Genomic DNA, 15018 nt, shown 5'->3' with positions numbered 1-15018 from the left:
TCCTAAGATTTCACCAAAAATACATAGAGTTGCACTTAACCATGAAGGACCTACTTATGCACCATGTTGCAAACTCCACAGGTCCCCAACCAGGAGATTTCAATTTACTGGTTGATCCTGGTGTTCTATCTGATAGAACTTCAAGCTGGCTACCAGCATTGCTACACCCAACTAACAACTTGCCTAACTGTCCCACCAGGCAACCATGGGAACTCAAAATTGGCTTTTCACTAGGAAAAGGATGAGGAATCCTAGCCTGAGCTCTTTATCTCTTTACTTCATTGTTAAGCCTAATAGTTTTAATATCAACTTTGATTATATCTCACCAATCACTATTATCTAGATTGCCTGTGCTTGAAATGACTTAGGTAAGTGGAAAATAGAGCGTATGGGAGAGTTCAAGTGATCCCCACACTTGCATGGCAGATGCGTTTTTAAGGCATCTTCACCTCAATTTTGTGACAAGGCACAACTATATTATTTCCACTTGACAAATGAAGAAACAGAGATTCACATAAGTTAAGTGACCCAGCAAAGATGTGCATTAATTTGTGTTATAATGTAGGACTTCTGTCTGGGGCTTTCTCTACTTATATCATGATGTTTTTTGGACATAAAAAGCAGCAGCAGAAATTTTTCCTTGGTCATAGTTTAGGGAATAAATGTTGTTATTTTGGGGGTGAAAAAGCAAGGCATTCTTTTCTTTAAAACTAGGTTTAAAAAGGGAGGGTCCTTAAATTTCAGGTCTCATAAACACACTCGAGGAAAGATGCTATTCTTTCTCCTTTACATTTTTATGTATCTATTGGGCCAGGAAATAATCTAAGTGTACTTCAATCTGTGTCCCTCATTGGTAAACTTTTTTGTGGGGGACTGGGTAGTGTTGGGATCAACCCAGCCTTAAGTAGACTGCAAAGGTAGTCATCTTTTCCTGCTGCAGTGTGAGTTCTCATCCCTCCCCCTTTATTAATTACCTCCTCCCACAGTCACGCTTGTATCTTCATCTGCAGTTTAGAAATTGTTGCTTTGGTTGACTGCGTGGTACTAACCAAAGAGTGCTGCTGCTGTAATTTCTAAAATTAAAAAGTTTATACACTTAAGATTTTGGCAGTTTTTCTCAGTTTTTCAAGGTGTACATGTCCTTTGTTTTTTGATTTAAATTGGCTCCGGTCTCTTCATGCTGCTGTGTTCCAGTCTCTGTATTAGTAATTTCATTCATGTTTGGTGGAGGATATTTGAGAAAAAAACTCTAAGAGTAGCAAATTTTACTGATCCTAAAATCTAGTAGGTGAATAAAGGAAATGACAAATTTTTAATCAAAGTAAGCAATAATGACAGGTTTATTGAAAATTTCCGGTAGAGAAAACCCACTAGTTTTGGAATAAAAGTACTCAATGTACGAGAGCATAAGTGAATACAAAAGATTAACAGAAGGAAAATAAAACCAAACATAGTACAAAAAAATTTAAAAAGTTTGAAATGAATTCAAACTGGGATGTTCTTTAAATCCTCCAAATATTTAACAGAGTTACTAAGTTTGGCAAAAAGTTCACTTGAAAATTAAAGCCTATTTCTGTACTGTAAACTCCATAAAAACTGCTTATTAAATTCAAGCGCTCCATATAACTGGTATTGAAACATGTAGGCAATCTCAGAATAGCAGGAATTATTCATTTGCTCTCACAGTTACATGAATTAACCAGCTGCAGAACTGCTTTTTGAAGAGTATGAGATAAAAGAATGCCAAAAGAGAGAGAAAAAATGATAAAAATCTCTAAAAAATGGAAACACAGCAAAATTCAGATCAGTTTGTTTCTTTAAAGCAACAAACTGAATTTTTAAAGTATAGTCTACATTTGCAGTTGTCATTTCCCTCTTCCCCCCACCCACCTCAAATACTTCTAAATTCACTAGTCTAATCAATTCTTAACTTCCAAATACTCTGTACATACATATTTAGCAAAGAGCATATGCCTAGCATTATTCTGACAGCAAGTATGGTCAGCATACAATTTTAGAAAGATTATTATGTGTATCATCAAGATTAACCTTTACTTAAAACAAACAAAACCATCGCTAAACAAATAGTTTTAAAATATTATGAAAACCCATGAAAAGAAGACTCAACATGGGCTCTAAACCTGATAAAACACGTTTCAGAACAACTATTAATGCTAAACTTCTGCCCAACGATGACCTTAAAGTGCCAAACACCAAAGAATCTCTTAGGACCGTTTTCTAATAGACAATTTGTCTCTGGCTTGGCCATCTCTCCTTTAACTGTACACAAAGTCCTGCTAAAAGTCTGCATTTTAGTTGATTTTACAATAGAATGTTACAATGTAAACTAAACAGGTTCTTGATATCAACAGTATGTTACCAAGGTGTGTTTTTTGTGTGTTTAAATTTCTGAATCCAACAGTTGGTCACAGAGGTCAAGTATTATCAAGGCTCCTTTGTCAGTTCTCAATCGTGTCTGACTCATCCATCCTTCAAGTACATGCAAGGCTCAATAGTTTTCCAGAGGCAGATGCCTGGGGCCATTTAAGACACAGATGAAATAGGATTATGAGGTGAACCCATTTGAGTAAGAACTTTATCCAGCCACTGGAGGGGGCCGTGCAGATGTATCTCAATCCAGCAGGGGGTGCTAGTAACATCCTGGCGGTGGTATTCTGCTCCCCAGCCCTAAGAAAAACATACTGGAGGTCATTTAACTTGTTTAACTCAGTGGTTAAACTTATTAAGTAAGAAGAGTTCACATAACCAGAGACTCTGATTAAAGCTATGCATCTTTACTCCCTGACCCCCCACCCCTGGAGGGAAAAAAACACATGCGCAAACGCACACATAATTTGGCAGGCAGTTTCAAGGGATGGATGTTAGCTCCCCAGGGTCCATCCATGGATTCCAATAAGAATTACTGGTCTTGAGGAATGAAGGTTTTAAAATACATTATACAGTTGTCTTAATAAAGACACTTTAAAACTTTTATTTTAATTGCCCATTACTGATAGTAATGTAATAGCTATTATTCTCATTTTATCATCAAGGAAATAAAACAAAAAAGCTATGCTAGACAGACTGACATTCAATTTCTTCCCTATTCAGCCACTGAAGGTCCACCTATCAACACACAGCTCTTGATCTTTCAGTCTCTAAGCAAAACGGGCAGGAGTACATTCAAGTATACAAAAAGCTATTATCGACACCTAGCCATTGCCATGAATCAATACATTCTATCATTCATTTGTACAAGAAGGTAGCTTGGAAGAATTAGTGCATTAAGACAGTACAGTTCCATAGAATAAAGTCACTATGAAAAAGAAAAGTAACTGCTACTGCAAAGATCAAAAACTCATTGGTGGGGGTGGACAATGAATGTGAAGTTCTGATTAATCCTTTAATCATTGTTTCATGAGGAATATCAGAGAAGGTTGGGTTCTATTTATTTCTGCTATCTATCTACTCCAGTAGTTTTAAGAAATCTATCTGGGGCCAGGTGCGGTGGCTCACGCCTGTAATCCCAGCACTTTGGGAGGCCAAGATGGACAGATCACCTGAGGTCGGGAGTTCAAGACCAGCCTGGCCAACATGGTGAAACCCCATCTCTACTAAAAATATAAAAATTAGCCAGGTGTGGTGGTGTATCCCTGTAATCCCTGCTACTCGGAGGCTTAGGCATGAGAATCACTTGAACCCAGGAGGCAGAGGTTGCCATGATCACACCACTGCACTCTGGCGTCGGTGACAGAAAGAGACTCTGTCTCAGGCAGGTGATCACTTAGGGTCAGGAGTTTGAGACCAGCCTGGCCAACGTGGTGAAACTTTGTCTGTACTAAAAATACAGAAATCAGCCGGGTGCGGTGGCCACACGCCTGTAATCCCAGCATACTCGGGAGGCTGAGGCAGGAGAATTGCTTGAACCTGGGAGGCAGAGGTTGTAGCGAGCCGAGATCACACCATTGCACTCCAGCCTGGGCGACAGAGCAAGACTCTGTCTTAAAAAAAACAGAAAAAAAAGAAAAAAAAAGAAAATATATCTGAACATCAGAACTTGTATGAACTACATCTATGTAGATGTATGTACACTCATGCATTTGTAAACATAAACTCCTAAATTTAATTTACAGGCTTATGTGCAGGTTTCCTCCATCAGATAGCAAGATCTTTGAAGGCAGGAATTTATCTTTACCTCCAATATATAGCATAATGATAGAAAGCAGAAGCTCCATAAATACGTGTTCAGCTGAGCTGACTTGGAATTTTCAGATATAGAGTTTAAAGTACAAATAATTTATAAAATGTGTTTTATGTTAACATCCAAAAACGATCATTTTAAAAACAGCACAAGATTGGCTATCGTTTGTAAAATGTTCTGTTATAATTTCTCTAAAATGTTGAATGGGAGAGGATAAAGTATGCAGTCCTTATAACAAAGAACAGTTTTGTAAAAACAGTGTGCAAATTTTTTGTTGCTAATATACGATAAACAACTTCTCTTTAACATTCAGCAGGATTTTTAAATAATATTTACCTTCAGCTCTCCAAATCCAACTTCCAGGCTAAGTTCATTATATCTTGTATAACTCTCCATTCTAGTTCTTATCAGTTTATAATTAAAGATATACTAGGGCATAAGGATCTTGATGATAGAGACTTTAGGTGCTTTTTCATCTTTGTATTACTTCTCTGAAATAGTGCTAAAATATCTGCTGAATGAATGAAATCTAATAAATTTTGAATGCATAATTTTGCATTATAAATACCTTTTATTAGTGTAAAGGTTGTTTTTACTTGTATAAAAGTAAATTATTAAAACTCTACAAAATAAAATAATTAAAATTGATTGGGTAAACAATAAGAAATGAGTTTGAGCAGAAAGCTAATTGAAACATTAAAGTCATAAATTCTCTTACAGTGTTCCTTCAATAACAGACTCACTGAGGGACCTTAATAACAATTACCACAGTTCTCAACTCCATCCATCCACCCCCATTTCAAAGACGATAAACATGAGAACCAGAGAAGAAATCTGTGCCTTAATCACACGGTTAAAATGGCAGAAAAAACTGGAAACTGCATCTCGACTCTCAAGAGCTGTTATTTCCTCCATATCAATTATAACAATAAACAAAAACACTTCTGGCAGGTCACTGTTCTTATTTTAAAAATCATTTGAGCCAAATGCTAAGTCAAAAATTAAACAGCACATGTTAACAATGAATAAGATAGGTCTTTGTAGTCCCATATGTACATAGCATATAGGTCAACCTCTTTAAAAGGTAAAAAAATTTTCTTAATACTAACAAGGTACCAGACTCAGCTACAAATAACTGTTGAAGTACACTGCAAAAAGCAAGCAAGCAAACACACACACAAAAACAAACACTAAGGGAACACACTGAAAATCTAAGATGCTTTAAATAAGTAGGAAAAGTAATTATATTCAGGAAAAGATATCTTTGATCTAAGGGATGATTAACAAGTAAGGCTCCAAAATTATCCTCAGTAATAAATACATTACAAAACAGGTTTAACAACAAGTTTGGTGAGCTTCCAAAGAGAAGACATAAAAGGTAATTGTCTCACTCAAATATATAATTAGCTCTGTTTCTCAAAGTATGAGAGGATGAAATTTATTTTTGAGAATTCAGAGACAGGTCAGTTACTAGAATAAGTCACTGACTCATGAAATCTAATCAGACATTTAAGGTTTTTTAGATTTCAATGGCATCTTAAAAATTTTTATTTCTCAGGCAGAAGATGACACAGCAAAAAGATCAATTATTATGAGCAATGTCTTTAACCTTTTCCCTCATCAAACCTTACAATGCAATCTTTGAGCTAAGGTATCTATTTATCTTGAGCAAGGGCCTTATTAACTTTTGAATTGTAAGAAAATCATGAGGCTTACTGAAACCACTAAAAAAAACCTGACCAAACACAATTTCCAATGTGATGAACTTTAATTTTTACAAAAAGATCACTTGCTTACTGTTGAAACAAAAACAAGCATTACCACCATAAAAGTACTAAAAACAAAGAATGAAAGTAAGGAAGATATGCTTATTCAACTGATCTCATAAAACAACCATGTATTTAAATTATATGTTAAATATATCACAACATATTCTACTGGTAATACAGTAGCTAAAGCGGTGCTATCTGAATAAGGAAAAGGCTATTAAAACTTACTGCTATTGATATTTAATACAAGTACTCCTATGTTCCGATGATATTTTCCTAATAATTGACATTTTTGTTAAAGTTTAAAAATGCCTAGATAATAAGTCAGCTAATATGATAATATGTTATCAAGAGGATATACATTCATATACTGTGAAAAAAAAAAAGCACAGCAAAAGTATGTTAGACCCTAAATGGAGGAGTCAGAGCTCACTTACCTTCACAAAGCTCATACGTATAGTACACATTTTTGTAAGCTCATAGACCGTCTCAAATCCATGGTTCACAGACTGTGCCAATAACTGAGCAAATTCTTGGTTGTTAAAAATTTTCAGACTACACCCACTAGGGATCTTGCAAACAGTAGTAGGATGAAATCCATGATGGTAGTTGCAGTTCCGACTTTGCACAAAGATGCTACTGTCACTAAGGCATTCGGCATACACCTCCCCTCCAACATAATAAAGATGAACTCCTATAGGAAGACAAAGCATATCATTTAGTTATTATTAATTTTTATAGCTCAAAGGCACCTGTGCAGCTTCAATACAGAAACTTAAATTTCCATGGATTTAAACTTTGGCTAGTTAGATAGTTATTCTCTAAGTCCTGTACAACAGGGGTCCCCAACCCCCAGAGCCATGGACCAGTATCAGTCTGTGGCCTGTTAGAAACCAGGCCACATAGCAGGAGGTGAGTGAGCAAGCATTACAGCCTGAGCTCCACCTCCTGTCAGATCAGCGGCAGCATTAGATTCTCATAGAAGCATGAACCCTATTGTGAACTGTGCATGCGAGGGATCTAGGTTGCATGCTCCTTATGAGAATCTAATGCCTGATGATCTGAAGTGGAACAGTTTCATCCTGAAACTATCCCTTTCCCATCCCCTGTGGAAAATATCTCTTCCATGAAACTGGTCCCTGGTGCCAAAAAGATTGGGGATGGCTGATGTATGACTGATAAAATCTTAGTTAACTGTATTAGTTAATACAGCATCTAGGAGGTTTCTAGAAAATAACATAACAAAATGTTTTAAAAATAGTAATAGGCCAGGCACAGTTGTTCATGCCTGTAATCTCAGCACTTTGGGAAGCCAAGGTGGACAGACTGCTTGAGCTCAGTTCAAGACCAGCGTGGGCAGCACGGTGAAACCCCATCTCCACAAAAAAAAAAAATACAAAAAATTAGCCAGGCATAGTGGTGCATGCCTGTAGTCCCAGTTACACAGAGGCTGAGGTGGCAGGATTGCTTGAGGCAAGGAGGTTGAGGCTGCAGTGAGCTGTGATTGAGCCACTGCACTCCAGACCGGGTGACAGAGTGAGACCATCTCAAATAACAACAACAACAACAACAAAAGGTAGCAATTTCATTTTGGTAAGTGATTAATGTCCTATTTGGCCACACATCGAAAGTATATTTTCACTCTAAAAATATAGCATAATAAAACCTGGATGCTATGTATTTACTATAAAGTGCTCTTGCATTTATTGTACAGCTAAGATGTTTGGAAAATTTTAGAAAGTGAAGAGAGGAGAAAGAGAAGAGAGGAACTGGAAAGCCACAGGTGGAAGAAGTATTGCCGAGAGCTGTAAGATATAAGATCCAGCAAAAAAAAAACCATGAAAATGAAACTAGAAAAGTCATACTGTGTGTGTAAAATTAGATCTCACTAAACTATCACCTGCTCCGAACTTCTTCCTGTGAGACCCAGAGTGCTTAAAGTGTAGGAAATTGGGCCTACCCTGTCTTTAAAAAAAGGAAAGTAGGGGTAAAAAACCTCATTCTCACAAAGCCCCACACCATTATGGGAGATGACTTTATACAGGTCACCCAGCAGCGTTAGATCCCATGTGGGTTTAAATGATCCACCTTGTAGGTAACTCTGGTATGGCTTAGTCAAGGCTATATTGTGTCTTATAGAAAACATTACAAGTTGTGTTTATATGTATACACAGCGGTTAGCATTTCTGTAACAAATAGCTGCTAGAGCAGAAGCCCATATTTTTGGCCTGATGTAGAGAAAACAATTTAAGAGTGTGTGTGCTACTAATTTTTCCTGATGATAAAAATGACAAATTGTCATCCTGAAAAATCAGAAAGTAAATCAAAATATAAAGAAGGAGAAAATATTATCACTCTTTTAGTGACTCAGAGGCAATAACTATTAATAGTTTGATACACTGTATTTGGTTTTGGGTATCATTAAAATGTCTTGGCAAACATTTAAAATATCTGCATGATTGTATGAATGTTTTTAAAATGATTTTTCCCATTAGTGGACCATTGGGTTGATAGCAATGTTCTGCTTTTATAGTAATGCCATGATAAATGTCTCTGGACAATTTTTGATAATATCCTTAGGAGAGATTCCTGGAAGTTAAATTATTGGATCGAAGGCTGCTGATTAACTCTGCCAAATGACTTTCCAGAATGCATCAATTTACACTGTCACCAGCAGTGTAGGAATGCTTTTCTCATTTCACCCGTGCCAGTACTGAATTTGAGTGTAGAGTAAAAACAAAATGTCCCTAATTGATAGTTGACAAATAATTGTTTAATTTGCATGTGAGGCTGGATATGCTCTTGTAGTTTATTAGCCATCTGTGTTTCTCTTGTGAATTCACTGTTCACATTTCTTACCTATTTATCTCACTGGGGTCCTATTTTTATTATTTTTTAATGAACTGTTCATGTAAGAAGGATATAAATACTTATTTGTTTCCCTGTTAGTCCTTTGTCTTTTAATTTTACTCGTGACATATTTTTAACCTGCAGAAGTTTGCAATCTCTTAGTCAAACCTCTTATGGTCTTTTGTTGCTTTTTATGCTTAGAAAATTTCTGCCTCTCTGATCAAGCATATTTTCTTCTAGCTTTTTAATTGTTTGCCTCTTGAAAAACATTCAACTCATTAATCTGTTTGCATATATGGTATGAGGTCAGGGTTTCTCTTTCCCAGCCTCACCCAAAAGCTAACTTGGTTATTGTAGAACCATTAGAAGACTCTACTGATTTGCTATGCTTCATTTAACATACATCATATTTTTATATACAGTATAGTATGAGTTTAACTCATTCTACTGTTTTGTCTACACATTAGTTTACTTGTAGTTTTACAATGTTTTATTAACCCTAATGCCAATAATTTTTTCTTTACTTTTCCATTTACAAAGTTAGCTAGCCTCACTTGTTTATCCTTCCAGGTAATATTCACAATACATTTTCCAATTTTCAAAAAAATCACATTGTGATTCTGAAAAGAGTTGTTTTAAACTATAAATTAAATTAGATGGAATTAATATGCCCAAAATGTTCTCACAATATTAAGCCTTCCTTTTAAGGAACACAGACTGCCTATTTATTCAAATTTTCTTTCTCTCAGTAAAATTTGGTTTCTTCATGTAATTCTCACATATTGCAGGTTCAGATTATTTCCAAGAAATTGATGTTTTCTGTGGCTATTGGGAAGGCGATTTCCCCTTTCATTATATTTTCTAACTGGTTATTACCAGATTAAAGGAAACTGACTTACATAATTTTTAAAAGATAGATTCTTTGGAGGTTTCTAGATAAATAATCATATCATTTGAATAGGCACAATGCCCAACCATAATACTGGCATGGATGAAGGGAGAAAGGCACTCATATATTTCTGGTGGGAGTGCAAATTCATTTTATGTATGTCTGTATTTATTTATTTATCTATTTATTTATTTTAATTAATTTATTTATTTCGAGACAGAGTCTCTCTCTGTCACCCAGGCTGGAGAGCAGTGGCTTGATCTCAGCTCAGTGCAACCTCCGCCTCCCAAATTCAAGTGATAACTTTGCCTCTGCCTCCCAAGTAGCTGGGATTACAGGCGTGTGCCACCACACCTGGCTAATTTCTAATTTTTAGTAGAGACCCGGTTCCACCATGTTGCCCAGGCTGGTCTCGAACTCCTGACCTCAAATGATCCACCTGCCTTAGCCTTCCAAAGCGCTGAAATTACTTTTTGGAAAGTAATTTGGTGAAATACATCAATAGATTTTGATCTACCAATTTCACTTCAAGAATCTATCCCGAGAATACTGTCAATCAAACATATAATCTACACAAAATGATAATCTTGCCTTATTTCCATTATCTATAATTGTATATTTGAGTACACTACTAAGGGCATCTGGAACAATTTTAAATAACAGCATTCCAAGAATCCTTATTTTCTTAATAATGTTTTAAGAGGATATGTCCCATAGTACAATTTTTCTTTGCTACTTTGGGGTAAGAGTCGTCTTTAGAATTTAACGAAAAGTATGTCTTTCCCTCCCAAATGTATGCAAAATTGTGTTTACATACAATTTCAGAGGTTTACAGACCATAGAAAGATAACTATGTATGTTATGAACCTAGGTTCTAGCATTTCATTATTAAATTTATAGTCAGAGTTTTTTTCCTTTAATTATATAAGAAAATATCTATCAATTCCTGATTTAAGAGTTGGAGTTTTCTTCCCCTCAGGATTAAATGTTACACTTTATCCTGAATGCTTTTAAAGCATCTAATAAATAACCTTTTAATCTGGTCCACTGTTCTAAATTTCATAGTAGGTCACTGTTTCATACTTTTACTCTGGAAATAATTTCAAATTTGTAGAAAAGTTTGAAAGGGAACAAAGAAAAACAGAACAAAGAACACCCATAAAACCATTATCCAGATGCATCTATTGTGACAATTTACCACATTTGCTTGATCACTTGGGCCCTCCCTCCCCACTGCTGCTGCACACGCACTGTGCGATGTGTGTGTGTGTCTGTATGTATGTATGTATTGTAACACAGGTTTTGGATAGACAGACGGTGAGTAGACAGGTATCTTTATATACTAATTTCTTCCTGAACCACTTCCTTAAATACTTATTTCCTAAGAATAGGGATAGTCTCTTATATAGCCATGGTATAGTTGGCAATGCTAATACATTTAACATTGGTCTAATCTACCATTCATATTCCAGTTTTGCCTGCTGACCTCAATAATGTCCCTTACAGTATTAATATTTTTTCTCCTGTTCAGTACAGGATCATGTCCAGGGTCAGATATTGCATGCAGGTGTCATATCTCTTTTTTTTTTTTTTTTTTTTTCTTTTTTTTTTTTATTATACTTTAGGGTTTTAGGGTACATGTGTACAATGTGCAGGTTTGTTACATATATATCCATGTGCCATGTTGATTTCCTGCACCCATTAACTCGTCATTTAGCATTAGAAGTATCTCCTAATGCATATCTCTTTTACTGCTTTTAATCTGGAACGTTTCCATACCTTTGTCTTTTCACACTGATATTTTGAAAAAGTTAGTCCCCCTTCTTCAACCTTTTTAATAGAATGTTTCTTGCTTTGAGTCTGTCTGATATTTCCTCAGGATTAGATTCGGATTTGCATTCTCAGCTGGAATCCTGCATAGGTGATGTTATGGCCTTCTCAGGGTATGACATCTGGAGGTATATGATACCCATCTGTCTCTCATTGGTGATGATAATTTTGATCTCCCAGTCAAAACAGGGCATCAATTTTACAATTAAAATACAAATGATACAGTTTCTCCACTGTTTAGTTAATGCTTTTTATTCTCCCTTGTACTAACAGGCAGTTTGAGGGTAAACACTCTTAAGACCATGCAAATATACTGATTCTCATAAACATTTTCTTTATATTTAGCATCCATTGATGATTCTTGCCTGATCCTATGATGGTTGCAAAATGATATTCAAACTTTAGCACTGAGTCTGCATTTATCAACCAGCCTCCCCCATTCACTTATTTATCTATTTATTATGAGTATGGACTTATAAATTTGTATTGTTTTTCAATGGTGTAAAATTTAATACCATACTGAGGCAAGGCATAGTGGCTCACACACCTGTAATTCCAGAATTTTGGGAGGACAAGGCAGGCTGATCATTTGAGGTTAGGAGTTCGAGACCAGCCTAGCCAACAAGGTAAAACTCAGACTCTACTAAATATACAAAAATTAGCCAAGCGTGGTGGTGCACACCTGTAACCTCCCAGCTACTGAGGAGGCTGAGGCACAAGAATCACTTGAACTTGGGAGGTGGAGGTTGCAGTGAGCCAAGATCACGCCACTGTACTCCAGCCTGGGTGACAGAGGGAGACTCCATCTCAAAAAAAAAATATATATATATATAAATAAATAAATAAATAAAAAATAAATAAAATAAATAAAATGAAGTAAAATTCATCACTGTAATTATTTTGGAGCTCAAATTGTCTGAGAGTTGGCTAGTGGAAGGCCCTCCAAGTTGGCTCCTGAGGCATGCCCCATGATTTCCATAAGCATTTCTTTACTTTCTGCCACAACAAGATGCTCCAGGGTCCTCCTGTGCCTACCTATCCCAGCCTAGGGGTCAGCCATTTCTTCAAGGAGCCCTAGTTCCCTTTAGTGGGACATGGTATTAGCGATGATGATCTGAACAATAGATGTGCTTATTGCTACTGGGTATGTATGCTTCTGGGCCCTTTCAGCAGGCAGATCAGAAACTATATGCAAGTAAAAACGCATATACATACGCATGCATACGCACATACGTAATACATGAGAACATAAACATGTATACATACATACACATACGTATTATTAAAATCAGAATTTTGCACTGATACCTCTATTCTCCTTCACAGGGTTTATTTTTTCCTGCCCTCCCCATTTATATGTCTGTTTTCCACAGTGGAAACCCAGGCTCCCAACAATATCCACACATTTAGTCACTTGCTTCATCTTTACATATGACAGTTTCAGAATGGTTTCACTCATACTGCTATGAAATAATCAAGTTTACCAAGAAGAGTTCGGGATTTATTTGAAATCCTACCCCTACTCTATCTACTCCACTCAGCCTAGGCTGAGGATATATAGTCACTTACTATATTCATAACTTACTAGGCTTGTTTTTTGGTCTTATTTCTTCTTATTATAAAAATATCCATGCTTGATTTTTTGTTCTTTTGAAGGTGCTGTCTTATATGGACAGGCATTCAATTTGGTGTCCCTTTGGGGGTACAATCACTGCAGGGTTCTATCGTGCCACCTTGCACGATGTTTGTGCTAGAATCTAGTTCTTTCTTTTCTATTTACTGAGTTATGGTATTTATTTGAAATACAATTAAGCAATTAACTTTAATTTGCTTTTAATTTTAGGTTGTAATTCATTTTATAACAGCTAATTTGTTCTGTAGCAAAATATCATACAGAATAGTGTCTTAAAATGGCAAATCACAATTTCAACTAATTAATTTCAATATTATGAGAGTTGATCGACCACAAAAATCACTGACTGCAAGAGCTTCCAGATAGCAAAAACTGGAAAAATATTTACAAACTGCAGCAAGTGAACATTACCTGGTCTTTGCCACAATAGTTTGTTACAGGAATGATTTTAAGTCAGCTCTAGAGGAACAGGGACACAACAGATAAACATCTGAAAGAGGTTAAAGCAAAAACTCACCTTTTCCAATATGCCGCCTGGTGTTTTCAATAGTGGAATTCCGGTTAACATTGGAGAGCAGCCCAAGGCAGAAACGGTTCTTATTGTTGGAAGGATCAGTGAAACCATCCACCAACACACTTGTGGAGGAGGCATGGAACGCTTCACCCACACGATTGTTGAGCTCATAGTAGACAATAGAGCACCAGTGTTTTGGTTCCTCATAAGCAACCGCCTGAACATCTAGAGGAAAGAAAATGTTATATCAACCAAGGTTAGTGCCTCAGGCTCTCAAAAACTGAAACCATGTTGCTGAATTGGCTCAGGATCATGGAATGAAGACACTGGAAAAGCAATTGCTATTATAATGTATACAGTTTTTCTATGATGTTTAAAGCAGGTACTTCTTACTAAATATGACATTCTCCTTATTCTCCTAATTGGAGAAAATTGGAAAACAATTTTCTCCAATTACTATCAGATAATCAAAACACCAGCTAAGGAAGTATAGCAAAAACTTTTGCTGAATATTAACAATATGCTAATTGCTCTGTAATACGCAGAAATGGAAATCACCCCTACCACAGACTTTGGCTCACCATCTAAAGAAACACAACAAGTGACAAGTGAAAAAATAAGTGGGAAGAGAACAATAGAATATAGGAAATATGCCAAAGGTACTGGCATAAAAATGAATTACTTTTGGCAAAGACTATGCCTATGCTTATTCAAAGCAATGAAAATCAGTTTCTAATTATTGATAAGAAGTTACTTTACCTCATATTAAGTTGCCAATAACTATCACAGCTACAGGGTTGCTCCAGTTCTCAAACTCAGGAAGAAATCTTGCCAGCTGGCCATTCTTACAGAATGAATCATATCTTTCTCATCCAGATTTCATGCTAACTTCCTTATATTTGCTTTAAGTCATGCAGAGCAGGTGTGTTTTGTCTCTCCATTCCCAGAATGGGCCAACAATGGAAATTACCCAACTTTACTGACAGGATGCAGCTTGTTAAGTCAAATCTCTTAAGACTAACAAATCTCCAAACAGAACATGGTTCTAAACATTTGCAACTAAAAGGTTCTAAAGATGAATTCCTTCTGTAGTAAAACCTCTCGTACCACTGCTTTAGAGATTCCAGGAATACAAATCATATATTTCCAGCATACCAATATATAATGATCTGAGGTTTATGAAGTCTTGGGTGTACAATAATAAAAGAAATAAAAGAAAGTTCACATCAGAAGCCCAGACTATAACTGCTAAGGGAAAAGCACCTCTGTGTTCTTAACATCAAATTCCACAAATACTAAAATGCACTTTACTTTAGAATTTGGTAAAAAAAC

The 15018-nt window shown here is 36.1% G+C and overlaps 1 protein-coding gene across 13 annotated transcripts in view; it reads right to left on the bottom strand.

Moving 5' to 3' along the window:
* Nucleotides 1-1309: 1309 nt before the first annotated feature.
* The window catches only part of SMAD1 (SMAD family member 1), a 78056-nt gene continuing 64347 nt past the window's right edge, over nt 1310-15018 (bottom strand). For all 13 annotated transcript variants that reach the window (XM_063638233.1, XM_055276030.2, XM_063638235.1 and 10 more), the window contains 3 exons: nt 13690-13911; nt 6408-6664; nt 1310-2688 (listed from right to left, as the gene is read on the bottom strand). In XM_063638233.1, coding sequence (XP_063494303.1) covers nt 2545-2688; nt 6408-6664; nt 13690-13911 — 623 coding nt within the window. In that variant the 3' untranslated portion in view covers nt 1310-2544. The remainder of the gene's footprint in view (nt 2689-6407; nt 6665-13689; nt 13912-15018) is intronic.

This window comes from Symphalangus syndactylus, chromosome 4 (assembly GCF_028878055.3).
Source record: "Symphalangus syndactylus isolate Jambi chromosome 4, NHGRI_mSymSyn1-v2.1_pri, whole genome shotgun sequence".
NCBI classification, from domain to species: domain Eukaryota; kingdom Metazoa; phylum Chordata; class Mammalia; order Primates; family Hylobatidae; genus Symphalangus; species Symphalangus syndactylus.
The sequence above is the reverse complement of the archived record's forward strand: the minus strand, read 5'-3'. Positions and strand labels throughout refer to the sequence as shown.